Below are 27,416 nucleotides of genomic sequence, written 5' to 3'. Positions count from 1 at the left end.
TTAAGGATATATAAAATTTTCTACATAATTTTTTTAAAAAAATAGATACTCAATCAAACATAAGTTGCTTTGCAATAAATCACTTTCTCTAATCAATTAAATATGTCAAAATTTTATTTCTAACAAATAACTTTCTAAAAAGTAACTTCTTGAAAAAAAAATTTTTCATGAACCAAATAAGTCATAAAAATTTTGAACATGGCTTACCATAATAGGGACATTGTTTAATGACCATATTTAGGATGCATTAAAATTTTATAAATAATGATTATATTTCAATTATTATTTATATCAGCCATTATCGTCGTTACATTGATTGCAAGCTATTTTTTGGTTATTACAACTAACCATAGTTGTTATGGTAGCAAATCCTATTATATTAAAAATATTAATTATAAGATAATAGTGTAATTATCAGGTCAATAATTGCGTGAACCATCTTCCAGCACTATAACTTGTGACAAGATCAAATTCAAAGATTTGGCTGCTATATCACAATCGTGGAGAAAAGAATGAAAGTAGACAGGCAACACGAGCAAAAGTGATGAGAAGAGCTAGGAAAATTGTTTGAAAATCCCATTTTCATAAAAGCAGCTAAATCCAGGGTGATGAGAAGGGTTGAAAAGATTAAACCCCTTGTACATATCCCAATGTCCTCTGAGTTCCATCATTCATCCATCTCCACAAATCTCAAAATAATGGTGGAAGATTGAGGATAGATTCATACGAAAAAACTTAAATCTTTAAAGAATTTTCCATGATTTTCTAAATGAATTGGAGACAAAAAAAAAAAAAAAAAACAAAGGCCAGTGAAGTTCTGATTAATGAGTGGTGTGCCCTAGTTGTGGCATTACCCATTCGGATCCAAACGTACCATCTCGACCTTCCAGACTAACAAATTTTGTATTAAAAAAATTATTAATTATTAATTATACAAAAAAAGATTATATTTTTCTTGTCAGAATGGTATGTTTAGAATTTTTTTGGGGCAGTTTTACCCCTAAATCTAAATATCAAGCAGACAATACACATTACTAAACATCAAATATATTGCTAAAAATCTAATACACATTTTGAATATCTATCACATATTTGTTCAAACTTGACCCTCTTGTACTTGGATCTGAGGACAATCATCAAGAACCCCTAAATATATATCATTCTGCAAAAAAAATAAAAGAAATAAAAAGAATTGACAAATCAATAATAGACCAATTTTTAACGCAAAAATCACTTCAGGCTAAGAACCGGTACATGCATGCTTTCCTCGTTGGTTTAGAAAATATCATCTCAACCCGCGCTATGGATATCGTGACATCATACTTCTATTAAAATAATGGCTGGTCTACATTTTAACGATCTACTTTGAAGCAGAACAAGGCATATGGTCCAAACGCGTTAAGACTCGACCGTACCCACAAGCTTTCATCCTTCCAACAAAAGAATGCGCAGCATTTAAATTATGCATTTTGATGCTCAGGACCATTGCCCAGAGGATTTTTGCGGGGCTTACCAAAAAAAAAAAAAAAAGAATTTTTGAGGGAAGAAACTGGAGGCATGAGGCAGCTATGGTGATAAGACAAATGAGAAAAGGAGCCGAGAGATAACAATGAAGCACTCTGTGCAAACATGACAATTTCATTAATTCCTGTTCACAATCAGGTTTAATGAGTTTCTGTCTGGTGTTTCTGCTCACATATGCATACCCAGTCGATGAACCCAGAGCTTGACAAATGGCATCAACTGTAACATTCTTTTAGCATGCTCACTTTTGTTCTACCTGATTCACCACCACGAGGTCCATTTTTCCCGGGGTCGCCGAGAATTCTTTGCTAGAACTCCCACTATCTCCATGATGCACTGTTGTGTTTGGCAGGAATGCAGGATCTAGCATGGAACGCAGGCTACACCTCGAGTTTTGGCTAAGAGACAAGATGGGTTTCAATTTTCTGTATCATTCTTAAATTTACGAGCTCGATCTCGCCAAGAACCTTGTTGCATGGCAAACACCTATCATGACATTGGCAGTATAAGCAACTATATCTGACTTAATTGTTAATAAAAACACAAAATAGGTTAGGAAAGTCTCACCTTATCGCTTATGAGAGCATTATTGACGTGTGTCTCATTACCATCGTCTGCATCATTATCTTCAGTAGATCCTATTTCAGGAACTGGTGAAGCTGCTGATGCTCCAAAAATGGCCTCATCATGGGCAGCCTTCACTTCTTCCTCCCGTTTTGCCTATGAAACAACATAGTAGAGAAGACAGGAAACTCCAAAGTTGTTTTGGAAAGGAAATGGATAAGTTGTATCTTAATCTCTAATTTACAAAGCTAATCAATTGTACCTCAACTGCAGAAAATCGGAAACTCTTTCCTATATCCTTGACCAGTGAAGCATCATCATCTGCAACTGCAGATAAAGATAACAGCATTGGTACTATATATGCTAAACATCGTCTGTAACTAATAAAGTTAAGGCACATCTATATCTTATTTTAGTAGATGCACAAATAAGCTTCTGCCATATAAATAATTTAGACGGCATTTACTATTTTAAACACTTTTTTAATCAAGTTTATAAGGAGCATATAGACTTGTTGCAAAATGCCAGAGATTGCTCCAAATGGTAATAAGGCTTTTCTAGGCAGTTGGACAAAGAACATAGGACAACAGGGCACAAGCCCGTATAACCGCACATTGGCATATATAATGCATATCAGAGTGATAAACACCAATATAATGCTGAAATTAAGTGATTGAAGATGGCATGGATAATATAGTAGGGCACAATTTTTGTAGAGTTCTAGTAACCTGCCTGCATTACCCCATTTATAGATACGGAAAGTCCAAAGTAGCACTGTAACCCTCAAGCCTGAGAAATGCCTAACCCAACAAATTCTGCCAGATGGGCAAACAGTCCATGGTAATGCAGCCTAGCGTCTAAAATGCTTGGATTCAGGTCTGTCTAACCATTTTCTGAAATATTTGTTGGAAATTCTTTTGATAACAATTTTAGAGTCAGTTGCAATACCAGTACAGGAGAAATCATAAATATTTGTCCTTTGGGGTTGTTTGGATGGACACTGTTTATAGACATGGCCATCTGGTCCAAACTTTATTTACCCACTGATTCCAACAGCACAAGCAACATGCATGTGCATGTGCAGATAAATATTCTGACATGCATGCATGCACAATCACACACATGCCAGAGCATTGACTAATTTGTTGCGATGAACTGACCACTCAAACCATCTTATGTCATCAGAATTAATATAATTGCGAGCAGAAGCTAAACTAACCTTCAATTTCATCATCATCATCATCAAGCGGGGCATCCTTGTTGAAATCAAACCTTTCCCATCCAGTGTTCATGCCCCTTGCTGTATCCTTTGCAGCTGCAAGAGAATAAAATTTTGACGTCAAAGATCATCTTTAAGAAGCATTATATCACCTAATTACTGCTGCAATAGAACCCAGAGTCCACACCATAAGAGGGCCAGAAATTACATTTGATGGAAGTAAACCAAATGAACAGTCTAATGCACTTTTGGGTACAATCAGGTTCCTAGTGACTGGAATTAATGGTTCTATCTATAGAGCATTTCAAATTTCACATTTCAAAGTTAGGGGCATACACTTAAGAATAGGTTATATATAGCCATAGTATTAAGAACTTAAGACATTAAGATACCAGTCTGATATATGAGGACCAGAAATTACATTTGATGGAAGCTCTCAAAATGAACAGGCTAATGCACTTTTTAGTACAATCAGGTTCCTAATAAATAGAATTAACACTTCTATCTGTGGCACGTTTTCAATTTTGTGTTTCAGAGTTAGGGGGCAAACGCTTAAGAATAGCTGATAAATAGCAATAGTGTTAAGTCACTAACATATCAGTCTGATAGAGAAACTACGAATATTTCAGCTACACACGACCAGATTACCTATTGACAATTGAAAAAAAAATAAATAAAAAATAAAAAATTATCCCTAGTTAGCTGCACTATGGATTGAATCTATGTAAATCAACATTTTTGGGTATATCAAAGACACTAAAGAGGAAGTCAGCATAAAATCTTCTCTTAACAACCATAAATCCTATTATTTCCAAGTGTTAATTTTTATTTCATAATTGCGAGTGAAAATCCATTGTTTTAGTCCCATTCCCTTCCAACCTAAAAGCATGCCTAAATTCGGGTTAATTCTTTTGCAGTTTAAGAATCCTAAAAGCTAATAATAAAAATAAAAATCTTGGGTCTATCTTATACCAACATTGACAATGTTTTCCATGAGAAAAGCATTAGCGAGAAGCCGAGAACACATAGCAGTGAGACATAACAGAGAACTGTCTGATAAATATAATAAAGTGAACCAAATAGAGTGACCAACTGGCTGAATAAGTTGGTAATGTGTGCCTGTTCTTCCAATTGTAGCAAACCATCTCACATGAAGAGATTGTCATCTTCTAATGCAACATCTAGTGTTGTTGAGAAGTACACTATCAGAAATATGTATAATGGAAATAAAGTGTTCATATTGTATAGTTTACGAAATCATACAACTGATACTTTCTAAAGATCTTCATGGAACCATAGCGAATCACAATAAGGACACCTCTGGATCCAAAACTACTCCATCAGATGCATCCACTTAGGGAACTCTTGAGTTGTCCAAAGAAGACTATGCAAAGCTTCAACCATGCTTCACATCAAGCAATTTTCAATGATAGCTTCACATAACATTGTATAGTCTAAGAATTGTTCAATTCACTGGTGAATGGACTCAGGCTCATTGGAGCACATGATAATGGAGTTCAAGTTAATTTCTTCCCTGGAATTAATGTGCTCAAATACATTTATCACTCATGTTCTGATCATTGCTCAACTGTATGTGTGGTTACAACTCATGCCCACCCTAAGTTGTCTCTTCATTCCTGTGTTGTTTCTTCATTCCTCTTAGCAAAATATAACTTCTCCTAGAAATGTATATTGGGACAGAAAAGAACCATAAAGCATGTGTATATGAGAAGAGGTGGGTTATAACAGTTTGCCTCCCATCACTGTAATCGTGAAATCTAGTGCTCATATGAATCAAATTAGAAATGAATAAAAAAAGTGAATTTAACGGGATTACAGCTTAGTTTTGATATGATTACATAACATGTCGGCATACATTCCCTTGTAAAAGCACTTTTATATGTTGATATTAGAATAATACAATAAATTACCCTGCAAAAGCTGCTAGGCAATTATATATTTATAGAGCAAATTGCTCAATTCATGCATCTTAAAGATCTTAAAACTGTTAATGCTTGAACCTGAAAAGTAATAGAAAAATGCAACCAGAGCATGAACCATTATCTCGCAATGAGTAGTACAATTTTCCTTGCTTCAGCATTAAGGATATTACAATTTTATGAAAGAGAGCATCAAGATTCCAAAATACGCAAACTACATGAATTTTGGATCTCTTTTTAGAAACCTTTCAGTATTTCTTCTTGTTTGGCAGCATAGAATAGAACTTAACTAACATAATGCATGACAATCAACAAGCTATTTGGCACAATTAACAGCGTGTGACAGGAAAGCTTTAGCAGGTAAGAATACAAAGCATGAAAAAAGATAAGAAAAGAAATAATGATACCAGTTTCTGAAAGCTGAAGCTTCATCTTTGCTTTAACTCTCTCAGCAGGTGTCTGTCAAGAAATAAACAGATTAGCATCATATCATTATCAATCACAATAAAAAGAAAAAGTACACACAGGCCTGAGCTTTACAAAAGAAAAGAATTCTCATTATGTACTGCATAATAGCCCACTATGGTGAAGTTAAAGAAAGAAAATAGGAAAAAGAGATAAAAAAAGCTAACATTATGTATGATTTTTAGGTGACTAAAGAAACAAAATGCATTCGGTGCCAGCTCATCCAACATCAGAGGCATGATCTGCCTAGATGAGACAAGGAATTCAATTAATCCAAGACTGCTAAAAAGATATGCAGATATGACTATCAGATTATACATGCAATTATATAACCAGACTGGATGCGGCCAATATTGTCAGTTCATATGAGGCGGTTTAGGTTATAAAATTATGAAATATTGCTATTGTTGCACAGTCATTCCTGGTTGCAACTGATAGATCAATCGTTGCCTACAAGTTAGGAGAAGATACCATCCATAACTCTTCATCCATCCCTTGGTGGCTTAGGAAGGGTGTGAGCTTTTAATGTGGGGCTTGGGCATCATCTTACCAGGGCATGCCAAGAGAGGGACAGAAATTAGGATTTGCAAACTTACCCATCAAAATACTGTGACTGACGGAGAAACTGAGCTTTCAAAATACTGTGACCAACAAAAAGAGATTGGGCTGATCTTTTTCCATGAAAAAATACAGCAGATGTATATTATTGAGTAGCACAGAATGTAAGGACTACCTACTCACGTTGTAGTGTTTCATGAGAGTCTTCTTTCACCATGTAATCATTTACTAAGGATCATGCCACCATGGCATCCCATCCCAAGTTTGATGGATAAAAATGACATAAACTATTATTTTTGGGCCATGATATTCTCTTCTCAGACAGAAAGTGGGAGAGGGAGGGATATGAAATAGATGCATACAATGCTAAAAGCATCCCTCAGTAATGTTTTAGACTATACACCAAACACTTGCAAATTCATGAATATAAATTTTCTCTCATATCTACAAAAGTATGCTAATTAATATACCTTATATACACATATCCCGCATATATATATATAGTAGCATCAGTAATAAACTTATGCGCCAAGGTGAATGATCACAAGTATTCGAGTTAAGCACATCAATCGGTCTTTTGGAGATTTAGGAGGTACATCAATTGGTCTCTTGGAGATTTAGGAGGTTATCTAACGACTTCCGCTTGCATCATTTATTTGTACATCTAGATGAAATCAAATCCATCCGTTTAGTTCCAAATTCTATGATGCTTTGACGGAACTGTTGTAAGTTTCAAATGTATCGTCCGGATGGCACAGGCTGAAAGAAGTGAAGAACGTGACAAATGGACTGACATTCACACATGCATTAGATAGCCATCACACCAAGTCCCTTCAAGGCGAAGGCTGATGGGGGTAAAGAATGCTAATATCTTAAGTTTAGACTGAAACAGTGCAGAAGGATGAACAACAAAGAGGGAAAATCCCTAACCACAAAGTATAATGAACACATCGTCGGATTTCTATTCTTGTTCGGAGACTCAAATCTAGTATGTTACCACGAAAAAAATAATTAACGGTCAAGAAAGTGCACAAGAAATTGAAGAAAGAAATGAGAACCACAAAAAGAAAGGAAAACTCACCATCTGAGAGTAACCCTCAATAAGCTTCGAATAATCAGTGCTTCCACCCTTGGTCTTTGAGATCTGACGCTGGAGGCTACCCTTCTCCCTCTCATGACCTCCTCTATCTCGATCCCCACTGCGTGCGGACCTATAAGGTGACCGGCTCCTACTACGCCTGCTGCTCCGGCGGTGCGAATCCCGATCCCTGTCCCGATGTCCGCCTCTTCTTCCTTCTTCCTCTCTCGAAGGGCTTCGAGACCTATGCCTTCTCCCATCCTTCTCACGGGATCTGTGCCCGTGCCTCGGGCTATGGCTCCTATCTCTCCCCCTTCGTCTGTCCCTGCTAGAGGACCGGCGGTGCGGGAGACACCGGAACGGCGGTCGTCTCTGTCGCCGCTCCTGCAGCCGCCTCGATCGCGGTCAGATGGAGGGGAAGGGGAGTGGCGGCGGCGGTCCTTGGTGAGCTTGTTGTGGATGTTATCGAGGACGGATTGCTTCTCGAGCTCCGCGGCCTTTCCGGGGCTGGAGGCACGGACGAAGCTGGAGAAGAGAGAAGCGGAGGTAGAGGATTTCGAGGGAAAGGAATCGGACGTGGAGGAGGAGGAGTAGCCAAGGCCTTGTTTGAATCGAGCGGCGCCCTCACCCTTCCGGGTGAGCTCGTCGTAATACGCGGCGGCCTTCTCTTCTTCCATGGACGCCTCTATCGGCACGGGGCCGGAAGCACCTTTGCCTGGAACCCGGGGCTACGACAGATTCGTGCCGAGATCCGATTGCATTCAAGTTTGGGGTTACTTAGGTCCGACGCTCGGCGGGCTATCTGATCGTTCGATGTATCGCTAAGCATCGGATCTACCCCCCTCGCGCTTTGAGATGCGATAAGCGAGATGGGACGGAAGCGCAGCCGCTAAGCCACCATTAGTCGGGCCCGAGTCTAGAATTAACCAGATTGAATAAGAAAATATACGGGTCCATGGGGCGGACGTTTCTCTCATCCTCTCACCAATCCTCCCCGGAGGTGAAGTCCGCCGTCAACCGCCCCCCATTTTCATGGCCATAAGGCGGCACTGCCTTTCCGGAGCTTGTGGATCTCCGCCCAAGGAACGCTACCTTTTCACGTGCGTCTCCCTCGTCCTCCGCTCCTCCAACGCTGTCGCCTCCAACCTCCCCCATGTCCTCCCCTCCTACTGCAACCACTCCTCTTCTGCCCCCAGCACTGCCTACTTCCATCGTTCCCTCCCTTCCTCGTTCCTTTGAAGAATAATAAGAAAAGCCTTTACAAAAACGGAATAATAAGAAAAGCTAAATACTAAAAATAAAATAAACAAAAATCAGCAGCATCTATCCTCAGCAGCAAAGATAATTGTTGAGGAATTACAGAATCCACTTGCAAATCAACCAATAAACCAAAACTAAGAAGCCAATTTGCTGCCTGATTTGCTTTCTATAGACATGATGAGGTGAATACAGTAATCCCCATATTTTGTTTCGTTGAAGTTCTTTTTTTACCACATTTCTTAAGTTTTCGTCTTTTAGATTAGGGTTTATTTTTGGTTAAAAAAATTAAACCCCTCAATTTTTTTTTCCAACCTTTGATTGTTCACGGATACCTAGAGATGCAAATGGGTCAGATTGAATTGGTTCGGATAATAAGTAATCTCGATCTAACTCAGTTTTTTGATCAGATCTCAATATTGGATCTAGATCCGACCTAATAGAAGTTTCGGTTGAATCTATGGATAAAAATTTTATCAGAATGGATCATTCAGATCCGATCGGATCCATATATAATCCGATCTTACTCTGAAAAAATTGAATCTATTTTATGAAGCCAACCTACCATGACAGGTAGATTCACTTGAATGTTTGAATTAACAATGAAGGTATTTGATGTTGTGCTTTTAAAATTATATTTTATAAACTCTAGGGCTCTGCTTTGAAATCAATCCCTATTCTCGAAGAGCAACGCACTGTCTCAAGATTGATTTATGTCAAACACAAATATACTTTTGAACTACATTTAGCCTCAAATCAAATCCTTTTACTTGGTGAATCATACTGGATTATTAATATTTAAGATTGATCTATAGGTTGGATTTTTTTGAATTTTGAAAGAAAAAAATTTTACTGTTGGAAGCTGCATTGCCCTACTTATAAAATAATCTGTACATCAAATTATCCAAATAAAATTACAATCAATATTGATGGGTCAGGTTGGTCTCTATTCTCCAAGCAAAGGAGGGATCTGGGTCTAATATTGATTTTGGATCGGGTTGGATTATGCCATTAAGCATAAGATCTAAATCAATATATAAAAGAACGCATATCATTAGATTCAAGTTCAATAAACTCATATCCGATCTGAAAAATGAAACGGATCTAACTTTAGATTATAATATAGCATTACAAGCTCTTTATTGCGGGCCGAATCGAGTCTAAATGGATTGGAACATAGGTCAATCTGACCCCTTTGCAGTCTTACAAATGCCTATGTTAGGCATTTGGCTGTGCAAGCCAACTCCGAGTAAGGTGTGGGATATAATCTCGTATGAGAGAGATTGAACTAGATGATGGTGGAGGAGCAGAGGAGAAGGGTGATCTCTTCACCCAGACCATTTAGTTTCTCATCCAATATAATTAATTTTAGAATTAGACCCAGTAACATATGTACATTTGAATTATCAAAAATAAGAAGGGGCACCTAAGAGAGGTGGCTAAAGTTGAGGGTAGAGCTGACCGCGGGTCCAAACTATATTTAAGCTTTAGGTTGAATTTTTTAGAAATTAATATTTTATATACTAAAAAGCTTGGTCTATGATCAGCTTTAGTTGAGGGTAGTGGAGATCTCTGATGGAGAAAAATAGTGTAGCGGTAAGAGATAAAATAGAAAAGTGGTAGTGGAGATAGGAGTAGGTGCTAATACTAATTATTTTCCTACTAAGTTAGAGATAGTTGGAGAAATTAATCAAAGGAGGATAAAGTTGCAATTCCTCGTAAAATAGTAAATATTTCTATTTTGTATCATTTACACTTTTATTTTATCTAATTATTGTAGCATGATTTTTTTTCTTTTCAATTATTTTTGAAAAATTATGATAAATATAATATTTGAATAGTCAATTTTTTATTACATATTTAGCTATGTATTTTATTAATTATCAAAAAAAATTTATCATTAATATCAATATTATTAATATTATTATTTATATGATAAATAAAAAATTCTACAGCTGAATTTTTGCTGAGGATCTTTCTTCGTAAATTCTCACTCTATTAATATTAACCTAATGCCATGAGGGGACATTTTTTTTTTTTTTTTTGTTCAACTATCTTTAAAGTGTAATATAATAATAAAATAAATTATTATGTACTGAATGTTTCAATAGTGATTTTTTCGTTAGATATCGAGTAATAAAATTTAATGATGACTGGGCATATTTATACCAGTGCCATTAATATATGCTGCAAGATGTAGTGAGTACTAATATATGTTGCATTGGTGTCCTTTATAATCCAAATGATAAATGGAAAACTTTATACAAACTGAATCACTATTTTGAATATATACAACTTTAGACGCTCTCTCTCTTCATATTTATCAGCAAAAAAAAAAAAAAAAAAAAAAAAGGCAGGTTAGCGACATAAAGCTTCCATTTATTTTTATATAAAAAGATAGAAAGAAAAAGGGAAAAAGGAATTGGATCGGGATCACAGCCATCATCTATGACGTCTTGGCAAGCGCCGAACGGTCCGTTGGATGCAAACAAATAAAAATCGTGGAAAATCTTGTAAAAGCGGGCCATTGGACAAAAGAAAAGGAACCCTCGGGCCACAACAACCAAATTAAATTAAATTAAACAACAAGGATGGTTCAACGTCTGCCAACGACTCAACGAGGCCCAAGAGCCACCCACCTTCCCTGACTTTGAATTGTAAATCCTGAAGAAACAATGAACAGCAAACTCGGCTTTATTCTGGGATCAGCCATCCAACGGTCAAAGCGTCCCCTGATATAACGCACAAAAGATATCAAGCATGCAAGGGTCTAAACCACACCATTTGCTTTCCCTTCCCCTTCTCTCTTCCGCCCCCTCCCGGATCCCCTCCCACATCACCCCATGGCTGCCGTCCGCCGCCTCTCCCTGTCGTCCTCCGCCGCCCCCCTCCGGCGGCTCCTCATCCTCCGCCCCTTCTCCTCCTCCTCCGCCGATGACCAGCGGGTCCTCACGGTGGAGACCAGCCTCCCCTTCATCGGCCACAAGATCGACCCTCCTTCCCGCTCCGTCGACACCACCCCGAACGAGCTCCTCTCCTTCTTCCGCGACATGTCCATGATGCGCCGCATGGAGATCGCCGCCGATTCACTCTACAAGGCCAAGCTCATCCGCGGCTTCTGTCACCTGTACGACGGCCAGGAGGCCGTCGCCGTCGGTATGGAGGCCGCCATAACCAAGCGAGACGCCATTATCACCGCCTACCGCGACCACTGCATCTACCTCGGCCGCGGCGGCTCCCTTGTCGAGTCCTTCACCGAGCTCATGGGCCGCCGCTCCGGCTGCTCCAGGGGGAAGGGCGGGTCCATGCACTTCTACAAGAAGGACTCCGGTTTCTACGGCGGCCACGGCATCGTCGGCGCCCAGGTCCCCCTCGGCTGCGGCGTTGCCTTTGCCCAGAAGTACTCCAAGGATGAGAACGTGACCTTCGCCATGTACGGCGATGGGGCTGCCAATCAGGGGCAGCTCTTCGAGGCTCTCAACATCTCTGCGCTCTGGGATCTGCCCGTCATCTTGGTGTGCGAGAACAATCACTGTGAGTCGGGACTTCTTTACCATCAATATTGAGTTAGGGCAGGGGAGGGAAAAAGTCTTTCTTTCTTGAAGATTTTCTCTCATTGGTTTCTTGTTGTCTCGTAGATGGAATGGGGACGGCGGAATGGAGGGCGGCAAAGAGCCCTGCATACTATAAGAGAGGGGATTATGTCCCTGGTCTGAAGGTTAGGTGGAAGACATTTTTTATCAATTTATTACCATCACGTCGTTACCTATTTCTCTCTCTGAGAAAAGCATCACGTTATAATTGTTGTTTTTTTTTTTTTTTTTTTGTTGGTAATAGGATTCTAAATTTGATTCTTAATGTGGAATAAGACCATCCAGTCTCTATTCCCTCCTTTCTGTTACAGTTTAACTTTTGATGGTCTATGTTTTTGGTTGGTTTCTCTTACTCCATCAGTACATGTTGTCGTACAATTAAGGTGACCAACAAACCTAGATCTAGCTGCTCACTATTCACATTGTTATCTAATAGTAATATCTAAACCTTACCGTCCACACTTTGTAGCAACAAGTAAGACATCCAATCATCCACTCTTTGAACATGAAGATCAAAATCAGCAAAAACAAACCCTTCATATATCAGCTTGGAACAATAGTGATGTAATGATCATCAAGAAAATATATCTTAGGTTAGGTGTGTAAATTATGCACATATGGTGGTATTTTGGTGCCTATCTTTATTTGTCATGCCAAGTATGTATTGTTCCTTCCAAGCAAATCTGTAAATTGCTATGTTTGTACAATCTCAATTGCTTCCATCTAATCACATTTGCATATGCTATTTGGTGTATGAATGTGCTAACTTTTTCATTGATGCTCTATGTTAACCGTAGTTCCACGTCTGAAGGATGTAACCTTAACCGAATACTTTCAGCTAGATATGAAACCATTTTTGTGCTCAGACAAAAACCCACTTGGCTATCCAGTCATGCAAATTAATCATGTCAAATTTTCTATATATAGCAAAATGTTATGAATTCCTGATCATTGAAATTTTTGGTTATATAATGATTTATTTTTGCCATGTAAGATTGGATTTATTCTATGGTTGTAACATTTTTCTTTCGTTAGAGTCAGCACTAGTATCCCATCTGCTGTGAGACTATGTATTATAGTGCTTTTTACAAGATGGTGAAGTTCTATTCTAGTTAAATTGATGGAGAAATGATATCAAGTCTTTGGCATGACCTATGTGGAATGATATTAAGTTTTCTTATTGTTATTTTGAGAGACAGTTATATATGGAAATTTAGAATATTAGTCTGCACGGTGAAACCCCATGTTTTCTAACTTTGGTTGGTTATACTGCCTTTGGTTTTATGTATTTGATAGGTCTCTAGTTACTTGCTTGGTTTGGAAAACCATTGCTTCCTAAAAACTGGATCTCTATTATGAAAGTGTGTTTACTGCTAAATTAAGAGGATATGTACAACAAATGTCATCAATTCTAGGTCGCTCAAAATCTTCATTCATTTGCAGTTTTCAATATTTATAACATTGTCTTTGCCGCAAAATACTTCACTACCATCTAGTGCTCTTTCAAATTTGTTGTCAATGGGTAAAACATGTCCTCACAAGTAACTCTTATCTCTTTTGTTTTCATGTATATGCCTATACTGCAGATTATTCCTTTTGAACGCTATTTCACATCAAGGAAACTGGTTTAGTGGATATACTTTTTCCTCACATTTCAAAATACTAGCGCCATTCCCTTCCTAGGATCTTGAAAGTCTATCTGTTTGCATTTCAAGAAACAAGTATCATATCCATTACAAATCATTGGTAGCAATTTGTAGACAATGTTCTAGCAAAAGCATTGGAGAAGCGGAGTACAAGTTAGCAAAGTTCTAAAGTTGGTATTCTTTGATAGTCAGCAAATAAATTTCATGCCTTATCACTTTATTCATGATTACAGTTTCTGAAATTCCTTAATGTGCTATTGTGGTAAATTTATACTGTATAATTCAGTGCATATCTTTTTCGAAGCATGAGTATTCCGATTCACATAAAAGACAGTAGGTTATTTTAGCATTATATTTGCTGCTCTACATGATCTGCATTTTGAATCTTTTTCAAGCAGATTAAATTGGTACCTATGCAATTTTTTAGGAATGTTACTTTTTTTGGAACAACAGATTGCTTTGTGTCTCTTCTTTGTCATATATGCAAGTTATTTAGCGGAGTTTCTCTGATAGAAAGGGCACTGCTACATTGTAAGCCTAACACACGTTAATTATCAATAGCATTAAAAAAAAAAGTATCTTTTCTTAATGTTGCTTTCTTTTAGAACAGGTTGATGGGATGGATGCTTTTGCTGTGAAGCAAGCATGCAAATTTGCTAAAGACTACGCTCTGAAGAATGGACCCTTGGTGAGTACTTAACCATCCTCATTATTTTTGTTTTCCTTATTCAAAATTGTGAACCCTGATATCCATTTTTAATTTGATCTTACAAGTTAAACTTCTTTCTGGGTCCCTATGACTTGAAAGCTTCATGCATGTTGGTCTCAACACTTTTATGCTGAAAATGATACCATAAATACTGATATACCAGGTTACTCCGATACAATAGGTTTCACAAGGACGTGCTATGCATGGTGCTACTGTTAAATTGTACTTGAAATGTTCTTTCTTTCTTCCAACTTTAGCTTTTTCTTAATGCCATAATATGATGTGCTAATTCAAATTTTGCTTCAGATTTAATCTATATGCAAAAAATTATGAATTGTGGTGTTAGTTATATAATATTTATTGAATTAGTTAAAACTAAATGCAACCAAAGTTATATCTCATGTCATAATTAAAGGTATTAAAAAGGTAATATGAAAGAGAAGTGGCAGAGGGAAATTTCTGTTTTGTCAATAGCAATTGGGAATTTCATCTACTTGAATTTTGTTATTTGAATTTATACTAGACCTATTTTCCTGGAAACCGGTGCAGGTCTTGGTTCAAAGCTATGACTTCTTTGAACATTATAAAATGGTTTTGGTGAGTACTTTATTTGGATATGGTGCCTGCATGTATATTTTTTCATCAGGAAACAGCTATTGGTAAGCACATAAACAAGTGATGGACAACCAAAACTGCTGCATAATACTGCTTCAACGAACAGTTTTAGGAAACAAGGTTATGAAATGCTTTAATTAAAATTATTTAATCTGAAAATTAGACTTGACTTTCATAATTGGATCAATATGTATAGACACAATGATATTCTTTCATAAACTCGCAATTAAAATTCCTATATGGTTTCTAAATCTTATAATGCTACTAGTTTTCATTATATGCTGAGATAAAATCCATCCATCAGATACGTCTTCTCATTAAATCAATCACCGCAGCACATGTGATTTGATCACAACCATACATGATCATTCATTTTCAATCAGTTATTCATGCACATGTAAATAATGAAAATAAAAATTGACGGCAAATTATTGAAATAAAAAAAAAAAAAAAAAAATAATGAAAATAAAAATTTGACGGCAAATTATTTGCAATCCTGAATATATAAAATGCTTTGCAGGACTGCAACCATCCTTCAACAACTCCTTGCCCTTGAATCGTGATCCATATTGCACCCTGTTGGTTTGATCTGATCCAATTGGATAAGACCTGATCATATCAAGCTTGGGATGGGGAGTTGTTTCCAAGAGGTTGTTGAGGTAGAGGTGCCTTGGTGTAGAGGCAGGTGTGAATTTGCAAAAGATAGGAGGGGAAAGAATGACAAGGATGAGGATTGTGGGAGGAATGGGTTTAGAGTAGAGCTAGAATGAGGAGGGAAATTAGCTTTGCAGAGGGGGGAGACACTGGTGTTGGTTGTAGTTTAGGGAGTTGGGGAACATGGAAGAGGTCAGAAGGACAATAGTCTGGTCAGAGATGGCTAAATGCAGAGATATAGAATTATATGAGGGAGTGGGGGTATGTAGGAACTTGTCCCTAAACAAAATTTCCACCTTATTTATCACAATGTACAATCTGCATTATGCAAAATATCTAAGAAAAATTCAAATGTTTTTGGGGCTTGTACCTGTGCTCAAGTGGACACAATTGACCCCCTTGTTTTTTTTTAAAACAATTGTGACAGTTGATTAATTTTGATCGGTGGTCAGACTGGAAAGAACCATATAGAACTTCTATCCATGTGCTTCTGTGATATGTTGAAATCGAATATGATGAATAGTTTGGATTGTTGATTTTGGTTCCCACCATGCATATGGCACTAGGAATTGACAACTATATTATTCTGCTCTTGTAACATTCATTCATCACACTAGTGCTTATGGGAAATGTATTTGATATTCTCCTTCCAGCACAGCACATATTTGATATGTTCCTTCTAGTAAATGTAGTCTGCAGCTATATTTCATGCTTATCATGTTAGGACCTATTGGAAACATGTTACCTTGTTGATACACATACAAGCAGTTGGGAAATTTCATCTCCTGCTTCTATGATGGATATTTTGCAGGCAGCCAGTGATTTTATTATCTGGAGAATAAAATCTTATTTTTCTATGTTGTGACAAGTAGTTTTGATGCTCATATTTTTTTTCTTTTAATGTTGGTTTGTAGATTCTTGAAATGGACACTTACAGGTACCATGGTCACTCCATGTCGGATCCTGGGAGTACCTACCGTACCCGTGATGAGATTAGTGGTGTGAGACAGGTCAGCTGTTTTCAGATATTAATCGTATTGCTGGTATAGTGCAAGCATTCATCTCAGTTGGCCTTTTGTGTAATGTGGCAGGAGCGTGATCCAATCGAAAGAATTAGGAAGCTAATATTATCCCATGAGCTAGCCACTGCTGCTGAGCTCAAGGTATTGAATAGAATCCCTATTTTCTTTTATTCCGAGAAATACACTGGGGACACCACTACCAGAGTTTGAATCTTGGACTTCTTCCAATTGGAGAGGAATGCAAATTTCCAACCAGCTGAGCCAAGGCTGGTTGGCTCAGATTCCTGTTTTGTGTACTACTGCGTGTTCTTCCAGAATTAGTCTGCAGATTTTATCATGTAAATGTTTATAGAAACTAGTTATACTTTTTTGTCTCTTTATCATGTGTTTGAAAATGTTTGTGCAGGACATTGAGAAAGTAGTGAGAAAGGAGGTAGATGAGGCCATTGCTCAGGCCAAGGTAACCACCAAATTGGGAACATTGACTAAAATATTAGACATCTCATTGCAACTTTGTGCTCTGGAATCTTATTTTCTCCCTTCCCCATTTTTCAGGAGACCCCTATGCCTGATCCTTCCGAGCTATTTACTAATGTCTATGTGAAAGGTTTTGGTGTGGAGGTAAATGAGCTATGAAATGTGGTCTCTTCACTCCATATTAGTTTTTTTCGATTTTTAGGTTGTTCCATTTTCTAGGATTTTTTTGCTTATGATATCCCCAAATCAATGACCTGGATATCTATTTTCTACCTATGATTGCTAAAATTTAAGCTTAATCTCTTGAACTTTATTACAAACTATTTTGTTTATCCTAGCTCATGCAATGCTTGTGTCAACAAACACACAAACGAACAAACAAACAAAAAAATCTTTATGCAATGTTCTTACATCTGCACGTACATGTTTTTGACAAGTTCTTGCTGACTGTGCAACTGAACTTTCTTCTTGTTCTGGTTACAGGCATTTGGTGCAGATAGGAAAGAGGTAAAAGCCTTTCTTCCGTGAAGCAAGGCCACCATCACTGCAAGGAAATTCTTCTCACAGAGGCTCAATAATAAAATTGAATGGAAAATTCATAGACTTTTGGTGTATTTCTCGACCATTTGATTTGTATAGAGTTTGATTTCGCTTTCTGATTGAGGGTGTTGTATTTGCCCCTAATGCATTTTTACACCCATAACGTTTCATTTTTCCTTCTTTTAAAATTTGAGTGCAATGCAAAATTTCATGTTTGGATTGGTTGGAATACATATGTTATACCTGCTTGGATGAGTACACTTGGAATAATGCTGACACTGCGTTTAACTAATGATCTAAATTGAGATCTTTGGAGATGGTATAACGTTACTTATACCATCATGGAGTGGCATTCTGCACTGAAGTCTCGATGGAATAGCAACCTCCAGCCAAGGGGTGGAACTGAAGATAGGCCGGATGTGTTAAATGGTTGAGCATTTTTAGTTGTCAACGAGTATTTGTGGATGAGGTCATCCTCGGGGGCATGGTGGTAATGCTAATACCAAATTTGTGAAGCAGTGCTTCTCTACTGCGGAAACTTGATGAATCATTGGAAACTTGCTTGGTCCAAGGGTGGATATGAACAATATGTGAATGCTTTGGATGTTTTACCCCAGAATTGGGGATCTGCCTTTTAACTTTTTTAGTTTTTATTTTTTTAGGATACCTGCAGGGATTCAAGCATGGCATCTCATTTATCATGAGGTGAGAATTTACTATGTAGCTCGTGCTTTATCCTCGGTTAGTTCAATGTTTCGACCTATGGGAATATCCTCTGATGATTACTCCTTGTTGAATAATGTTTATTGTGACAAGATTAACATTACGGTTAAAGATAATGAAAAATATACTTGAGATGATATTGCCTATGGTTTATGATTATCTGCATCGCTGAAAGAAGATATTATTTCATGCATTGACATAAAAATTGATCGAAAAAGAATTTTAAAATAAATAAAAATGCTGATCAGCTGTTATCATAAGCAGATCTCTACTTTAGTTACTTTCTTTGTAGTTAGAAATGATTATTCTAGATGTTATTGCAATCAGAGTTAAACAAAGATTAAATGGCTGTTATGATGTTAATTGTCTGGTAGTTTTTTCTATCCAACTCCCATTGTACAAAGGAGGTAACGGTCAGCCCATATTGTGTTATAATATGATAACAAGGTAAGATAAAGGCCGTTAAAATGTCTTTTTAACAACTTCTAGCTAGATTTTTTTTTTTTAATATACGATTGCGATTATCTAATGAAGATTAGTCATTACTGATCATTTAACTATTCAATTCAAATCTCTATTCTGACTCCTAAATATTTTCTTTTTCATCATGTGAATAATGATTTAATCCTATAATGTTGTTGCTATTTTTTTTTTTAAATTGTTATTTTATTATAATGCCTATAACAATCATTGTTAAAAAAATTTTCATGTCTCCGGTTCAGACAAATCAGGTTAATAACGGTCATTATCTACTAGTATATATAAGGAGAGCAAGGGTAAATAGTACAAATAGACATATAGAATTAACACAATATATGTTTAGGCATAATGCAGGTGTAAGACTTTCCAGAACTCCATGCCTCACAAATAATTCGCCAAAAAATATGCGTAAGCAAATAATTATTATATTGATTAAGTATATTTATGATAGGCATAACTACTTTTGTCGAGAGCGATTGCATTTTTTTTTTGTTTATAGGGGTCGCATTTATGCATATATCTTTTTTTTTTACGCAAAACAAAATATTTTGTCAAAAATTAATTTTGGAAGTATAATCAAATCAAAAAAAAAAAGTTCATGATATAACTATTCTCCTTAATCTTTCTTTTTTTTTTTTTTTTTGGGCACAAGCAGAGAGCCATATGACCCAGACAAGTAAGGAGAAATTCTTTGTACACCGCAGACGGCGTAGAAAATCCAACTTGGAGCGCACCGCTTTATCTCATTGGTCCACGTAGCCATCACTTTCTAATGTAAATTTAATACATATAGTTTTACTTTTTCATTTGAAATTTTGAATAACGAAAATACCTCCGTTCTTTGAAAAAAATTATAACATCTTATATCTATATTATGACATCTTCGATGCAAAAAGTTATAATATAACGCGTAAGATGTCATAATATGCTACAAGATGTTATAATTTTTTTTAAAGAATAGTGATATTTTTATCATTCAAAATTTTTAAATAAAAAAAATTATAGATATTAAATGCACGTTGAAAAATAGTTGGACAAAAATACCCTCATATTTTATGACATTCTAAACCATATTATGACATCCTGCGTGCAGGAAGTCATAATTTGACGCAGGATGTCCTAATATGTCAGAATATCATAATTTTTGGATCATATTATGACACCCTACGTACAGGATGTCATATAATTATTTTCTGGGCTATATTATGACATCATGCGTGCAGAAAGTTATAATTTGATGTAGAATGTTATAATATGCATAAAATTCATAATTTTTTTTTAAAAAAGATTGATATTTTCATCATTCAAAATTTCAAGTGAAAAAGCGAACTACAAACATTAAATATGTGTTGAAAAGTGATGGCTATATAGACCAATCAGACAAGACGGTGCACTCCATGTTGGATTTTCTACACCGCGCACAAAGAATTTTCTAACAAGCAAGATAGCCACAAAAAAGGTGAGTTACCAGCTCCTGGGTCGAAAGGAAGAATTGGGCCTACTAGGCTACCATCGGTACGATGAATAGCTAGGCCTAAGAGGATTGGACATATGCTTGTAAGTAGGGTGAGCATGGTCTGATTTAGACCGATTTTATACTCAAATCTAAGCCGAACCAGCTCTAAACAGTTTGATATTTTTAGAAACCAAACCGTACCAATATAAGATTGAAACCAAACTAAACCAACATGGTTTAAACAGTCTGGTTTAGTTTGATTTATCGATTTATATATATATATTTTTTTGTGATTCATGAAGACTTATTTTCTTTGCACATAAGAATACCACCAAGAGAATTTATTAAGTAAAATAATTTATCTTGACATAAGATATTATCGCTCAACAAAATAAAATTCTTAAACAAACACCATCATTAGAGATTAAGATAAAGATCCCTAGCACGTTACAACAAAAATAAATAATCCAGTAAGTAAGCTACTTAGTGTTTAAGATTAATCAATACAAAATTAAATTGATAAATAATACCATAAATTCAGAATTTATTTTTTAATATATTAATACTCCAACATAAATAACATCCTAGTCAAAACGACGTTGTTTTATTAAAGTCGGTCTGGTTCGGTTTGAAAATGATTTTATTTACTAACAAATCTGAACCAATCTAAATCTATTTTTTATATGTCAAAAACCAATCAAACCAAATCGAATAAAATTTTAAACCAAACCAAAAATACGGTTTGATTCGATTTCACCGGTTTGATTGGTTTAGATTTGGCTTTTGCTCATCCCTATCTGTAAGTGCCAATAGCATCTGCATCTACTTGCTAAATTGACAATAGCTCAGAATGGAGAATATCATAAGGGAGGATTGCCTAGTTTCAATCTTTCTTGCTATCGAATCAAATACATCATAAGGGAATTGCTATACTTGCTTGTAGTAGGAGCTATAAACCACTCTCTCCTATAATTGGCTTTGCATTTTATTCATGCAAGATCCACTTGATCATACCATGAGTGAGGAGATAATTTATACGGAGTGCTGGAAGTCTGCATTTGCGATCAAGCACCTCGAGATGAAATTATGCATAACTAAATGCGATGGGCAAGAAGACTTAGACAAGTCTAGAGAATTGAAGAAAATCTCTAAAAAAATTGATGCTAAACTCTCCATCGAGTGGTTACAATGAGTATCTATAGAGATATTCTTCATAATAAACTCGCTAAGCAAGCAAAATGTAGAGATCAAAATAAGATCCCTCGATCAAAGAAATAACCTCTTGGCTAATTATGAAAACAAAATCTATCATAGCTATAATCATTAAATTAGGAAAGAAAAACATGCCATAGTGATAATCATTTAATTACGTAAGTCGATAGTCATTAAATTAGGAAAGATAACAATAATCATTAATTTTATAAAAAATATATCATAGTCATTTAAATTAGTTAAGTCGATAATCACTAAATTAAGCGACATTTGACTTTCATTTAGAAGGTTGACAATCACAATGCTTATGAAACTTTATCAGGACCGACGGCTTGTGTGAGTTGCATCCACCTTCCCTTACGTGTGACTACAAGTATTTAGAATTTATTTAGGATCCATTTGGTTGGGGATAATTAGCATGAAAAAATGAATCTTATATCAGATTACCATATTTGATATAAAAAATGAAAGAGAGATAGTAAAAAAATTGATAAGACACATGTTTATTTTCAGAGAAAGAAGGTGAAACAAGTACCATGAGGGTTAATATTTGGTAAATTCCTGAATGGTAGTAATCTATACTAGAAGAAAATTCTCCCAATAAAGCTATATATATAATCATTGAATTTGTTTTGATTTCTTTCTAAATTTATTCAATAAAGAGCTTGTGCAAAAAAATTAAGATGGAAATGATATTATGTAAAGGACCATATGATTATAGTTTATATAAAAATTGATCGAAGATGACAATGCTATCTTATTATTAAAAAGTTATTATATATTGAAGGATATATTTATAAATTTGATCATATTCCTATATATATTTGAAGAGAAGAGAAACTATTTTTTTTTTTATTAATCTACATGAATAAGTATCAAATCTTTACTTGATTAGTAGTGAAACTAGATATCAAATCTCCAAAAATCTGAAACAATCCTTCGTGGAGGCCTAGATGTGCAGATCCTCTACTTCGATACACGCCAGACGTCACAGATAAATGGGATGAACTCCGATCTTTACAACCAATCAAATGAGAGAGAAGATGTGCTGGTGTGACATCTCACGCCAACAAGTGGGATGCCCAAGGAGGGCCCATGCCAAGGGAGGAGGGACGGCACCAAAGGGGAGAGGTCAAGGAGAAGAAGGACTCTTCTCTTTTCACACCTCTCTCTCTTTCTCTCTTCTCTCAATCTGATTTGTTTGCTATGCATCTATAGGTAGAGACCCTCTCTATTTATATATGAATCCAATGATCCAATAAGTATAGGATTTTTAACTCAAACATGCTTTAAATCGATCCAATACTCATGAAAGAAAAACTCCTACGTGAGATAGAATTACCATGACATATGACAACCAAATTGCATCTAATCTCTCACCCACATTAGACGCCCATAATGAGGAAGCTTCCAGGTGTTGGTCGGCCCATAAGAGAGGAAAATCTCAGTGTAAGAATTTTCATATCTCATCCAAAACAGATTCGATTCGAATACAATTCGAAGCTGGTTCGAAATAATTTAGAAAGACTGTCAATCTCAAACTCTTTAGGATTTTTGTATCAAGTCTAACTTGAATTTTGGGTTCAATTAAGTCTAATTAATTTAGATCTAATCTAAAATTAATCAGCACTTAAATTCAATCTTTCATATGCTCCATGGATCATAGATTAGAAACTGTTCATCTCCGAGATGAACTTGAATCTCATGTATAGTGCTAGCTAGACATAGTTAACTCTTCAATTTCTTCAACCTATAACTTAATTCTCAATCAAGTTAGCTTATATGTTCAATCAAGTCAAGTATTTCTAAATTGAACATATAAACATAGGCCAATACTTTCCTACGGTGTCTGACTTATGTGTGTGACTCCATAGTTCAAACACTAAGCCGGTAGCACAAGAACCGATTCCTCCACTAATCGAGATACCATCTAGCAATGGTTCCTAATGTCCAGATAGATCGAATTATTGTAAAAAGATATTTCAGAACCATACATATAGTTACCGCATAATTCATCCTTTTAACCCTGAATGCTTTAGGATGGTCTCAGGTTAATTGTCAACTGAGATTGCTTCATCCATATTGTATTTCAACCTTTTAAATCCATCTTATGGCTTACCCTGGCAAAGCTTTACTAAATTAAAATACAGTGATACATCAACTTCAAGAATTCAGAGAGGTCAATCCCTCTTGATCTACACACAGACTTTTCAAGTATTTGACTGTACCCAGTAGCCTTCTATCATTGCATTAAAAATTCAGATAGTCCGACACTAAAGCACAGTGAATTACTTGTAAGTCACTATGGTGATCTCAGATCTGAAGGACATTTATACTCATATGCTTCGCGAGAGCTCTTGACAGCAGAACGCTCAGCATGTGAGTTACCTGTTAGTGATGATGTACTCCTACATCTCACCTGTATGCTATACCAGTGTCACTACACTCTTTAGTTAAGAGGACAACCAATCCATATGGCACACAACGATTTTCACTCGATAAACGTCATCGTCCTGTAATGACATATCATTTGATCACGAACATGTTTAAGAACTATATGATAAATCCTCTCTTTATCGTACACTAACATAGTTCTAAGGACTTCATCACAGCACAAAAGTTCAAGAAAAATGTAACTTTGTGATGAAAAAGATGTCAGAATAATTATTATTTATTTATCAATAATTCATATACAAAGATAAACTCAATCGTCATACGATTGATTTTAGGACATAATTTCCAACAATATTTATTTTCAATCAAATATAATAATTTTTTTTAGTATCATTTTTTGAAATAAATTTTTTATCAATTAAATATAATAAAAATTATTTTTTTTATAATTATTTTTTATATAAATAATTTTTAAAAATTATCAGATTATCCATAATCTAAAATATCTCAACCATAACGGATCTTTGGAGTTATCGAAATCTCATCCGCGGATTTAGCCTTGGGACACTTGCATGCGCTCGGTGCCCTCATTCCTTCTATTTTTTTTTTCTCCAATTTTATATTTTATCCCTCCCAAACCTTAACCACCCCATGAGATGCGATAGCCGCTATGATGTCTCCTCCTCGCTTCCATCATCTCTCAAGAAGATGTTCTGCAGCTCGACCTTCTTCTCATGCTGCTTCGACGGCATCAGTGGTGCCTTGAAGAACGTGTGGCCAGCGTCGCTCTCCAGTCATTGTTCATGTGGCTCCAGTTGAAGGTGATGGAGCCACCGAAGCTCTGAAAGAGGCACCGCATCCTCGTGTCCCAGATCGATAGGCCCCATCGCCATGCCAGTGGGTACGATCCCCTTAGCTATGCTCTCAATTTCGATAAGGGTGACGACGGCAACGAAGATTCCGAGATGTTATAGTATGGAAAGTCCCCTCTACGGCTCCTAACATTGGCGGCTCCGACGTCCGGGATGAGGCAGGTTTCTCCCCTTGGGATATTTCTTTACGTTATGCAAATTTGTTTGTGTATGATATCGGGGCTGCAATGGAAACTAGGGTTAGCACCGTCGTTGCTGCCGGTGCTATTATTTTTTAATTCTTAAATTATTGATGAGTCGTCTAGGTCGTCATGATTCTATTTATAATTTTTTTTTTTATTTTGATCTTTTTGATTTGCTGATAATATTACTGTGCACAATGTCATGGAGCCATTGACCGAATGACCCAAAGAAAGAAGCCTGGATGGTACCGTCCACAAAATTGAAGCACAATATTTTTTTTTTACGTATAAAAAATAAAAAATTTTAAATGCTTCCATAAAAGTGAAGCGGTAAAACTGCAACATTTCATGATTCAAATCTTGCAATCACCGTTACTATTGCTGGACATAATTAGCATTTATGGGTACGAATCTGACATGCTTTCATTCTTTGCTTTCGTTTCCATAAATCCAAAATGAAAAGGCTGGACTGAGTAACACAAATAATAAAGCCCTTTTGCTTTTTAAATTGTTTGTATAATCTTTAGAATTGTTCATAGCAAAAAATGATTACTTTAACAAGAAAAAGAAAACGGATAAAAGTAAAAACAAGAAATAGCCGAAGTTTTATGTAAAAACTATCTCAACATTAACCTGAATGTAATATTGTATACAGGTTTTTTGTGTTATGGCTGTAAACTACTCATTAACATGTCCATAACATCAATAGTATCAGAACATTATTTGGATAAACAAAATTTTCTCATCCATCCTTTTTTAGATAAACAAAAGAGGGAACCTTAACATAAATTTCTGTTGGTTGGGGATGCCATCTTCTTGCTAGTCTTGGCATGTCCTTTTCGTCCCTAAAAATGGCCGACAACATTCTACACGGGTACGGTGCTATTTATTTTCTGCATAGTGGCTGGTAAAATCTTATTTTATGAAAATTAATCCATATCCCATTGTTTTGTTTGTATCGATGCCTCCTTCATGGGAGTGGTTATTTGCCAAACGCATTATGCAAGTTGTGCAAAGTCTCAAATTGACATGACAGTGTGAAAATATACCTCTCCCCCTATATGCATGCATACATGCATGAATCTTTAAAATCAGAAATATTATTTTTTGATTCCATCTTATCATTTTTATATCAAAAATAATTTTTTTATTTATTTTAAAATATATTAATTATCCATGTTAGCAAATATATATATATATATTCTATATCATACTTTTTCAATTAAATTGGACTTTTTCTATAAACTCCTGAGATAATCTTTTTAAATAATCCTAAATAAATTTTTTGATTGGACCTCAATAGATTAGATGGTACTATACTTTTTTTTCCTCCTGAAAGGGTATATATAGCTGTATCCATTTATATTTGGTAAATATGGATATAAAAATTTATATTAATATTTATTTTAAATAATATAAATATATATCACATATTAAAGTACAGATACAAATACAAAATATAAGATAGATCACTGAATGAAGTAAGTTAATTAAGATATAATATATTAAGAACAAACATAACAAGATATTTGGATACAGATCCTTTCTTTTTCTTTTTTTTTTTTTGACGGATAAAGATATGGAGATGGATATTGGTTGGACGCTTAAATTTGTATGTGCATATTGGTAAATTTAAATATAAAAATAGATCCCAATAAAAACAATCTGGTTTACTTTCATCATACATATATACACATGCCCAATGCCCAATGCCCAATTCTAGAATATATACAAAGATGAAATTATAATGGTGGGAAATTCCACTCGCGAGGCATGAGTTTGAGATTTGTGTGGAGATAATAGGAGCAATTGAAAAAGAAAATTACATGTTTGTGGTTGAAGGCATTGCAGCTTTATCTGTCTCCTACTTGTTTTGATGACACGTTGGGTAAGTTCCCTCTAGAGCATATTTCAGCCTCAGGCAAGTCACCTCAATGCACGCAAGACTTCGGCAATAGTAGTGGTGCATTAGGACCACCCAATAATGGCCACAAAGGTGCAGGAATCAGGAACCAGCATGGATGGCTATTGCCTTGATAATTGATGAGTTATTGTCTTGCAGTTTGGAGAGTATAAGAGCACTGCATGGCTACTGAATCCCCATCGTCAGTGGAGGGTATTTACATGCTTCCGTGGATCCAATGTTCAAGTCCAAAAAATGCTATTATTTTAGGGTAGTAACGAAGCCTATTTGAGACGTGGTCTTGATATAATGATTAGATTGCTGTAATATAAT

At 35.9% G+C, this 27,416-nt stretch overlaps 2 protein-coding genes across 3 annotated transcripts; one reads left to right on the top strand and one right to left on the bottom strand.

Moving 5' to 3' along the window:
- Positions 1–1,902: 1,902 nt before the first annotated feature.
- LOC105050690 (uncharacterized) lies at positions 1,903–8,108 on the bottom strand. Its single transcript, XM_010930801.4, is given in 7 exon segments — positions 1,903–2,010; positions 2,092–2,244; positions 2,351–2,415; positions 3,308–3,403; positions 5,655–5,706; positions 7,352–7,690; positions 7,693–8,108. Coding segments are annotated over 7 exon segments (1,107 nt in total). The 5' UTR covers positions 8,026–8,108; the 3' UTR covers positions 1,903–1,941.
- Positions 8,109–11,365: 3,257 nt separating this feature from the next.
- Positions 11,366–18,092, top strand: LOC105050691 (pyruvate dehydrogenase E1 component subunit alpha-1, mitochondrial). 2 transcript variants are annotated; one of them, XM_073261836.1, is made up of 9 exons: positions 11,366–12,139; positions 12,244–12,323; positions 14,455–14,532; positions 15,103–15,150; positions 16,737–16,832; positions 16,914–16,985; positions 17,251–17,304; positions 17,400–17,465; positions 17,805–18,092. In XM_073261836.1, the coding sequence occupies exons 1-9, from the start codon at positions 11,449–11,451 to the stop codon at positions 17,847–17,849; spliced, it is 1,230 nt and encodes a 409-aa protein (XP_073117937.1). In that variant the 5' UTR covers positions 11,366–11,448; the 3' UTR covers positions 17,850–18,092. The 2 variants fall into 2 exon arrangements, with proteins under 2 accessions (XP_073117937.1, XP_010929106.2); XM_010930804.4 differs by lacking the exon at positions 15,103–15,150 and having other exon boundaries at positions 11,370–12,139.
- The last annotated feature ends 9,324 nt before the right edge of the window (positions 18,093–27,416 follow it).

This window comes from Elaeis guineensis, chromosome 8, assembly GCF_000442705.2.
Source record: "Elaeis guineensis isolate ETL-2024a chromosome 8, EG11, whole genome shotgun sequence".
Classification (NCBI taxonomy): domain Eukaryota; kingdom Viridiplantae; phylum Streptophyta; class Magnoliopsida; order Arecales; family Arecaceae; genus Elaeis; species Elaeis guineensis.
The sequence above is the reverse complement of the archived record's forward strand: the minus strand, read 5'-3'. Positions and strand labels throughout refer to the sequence as shown.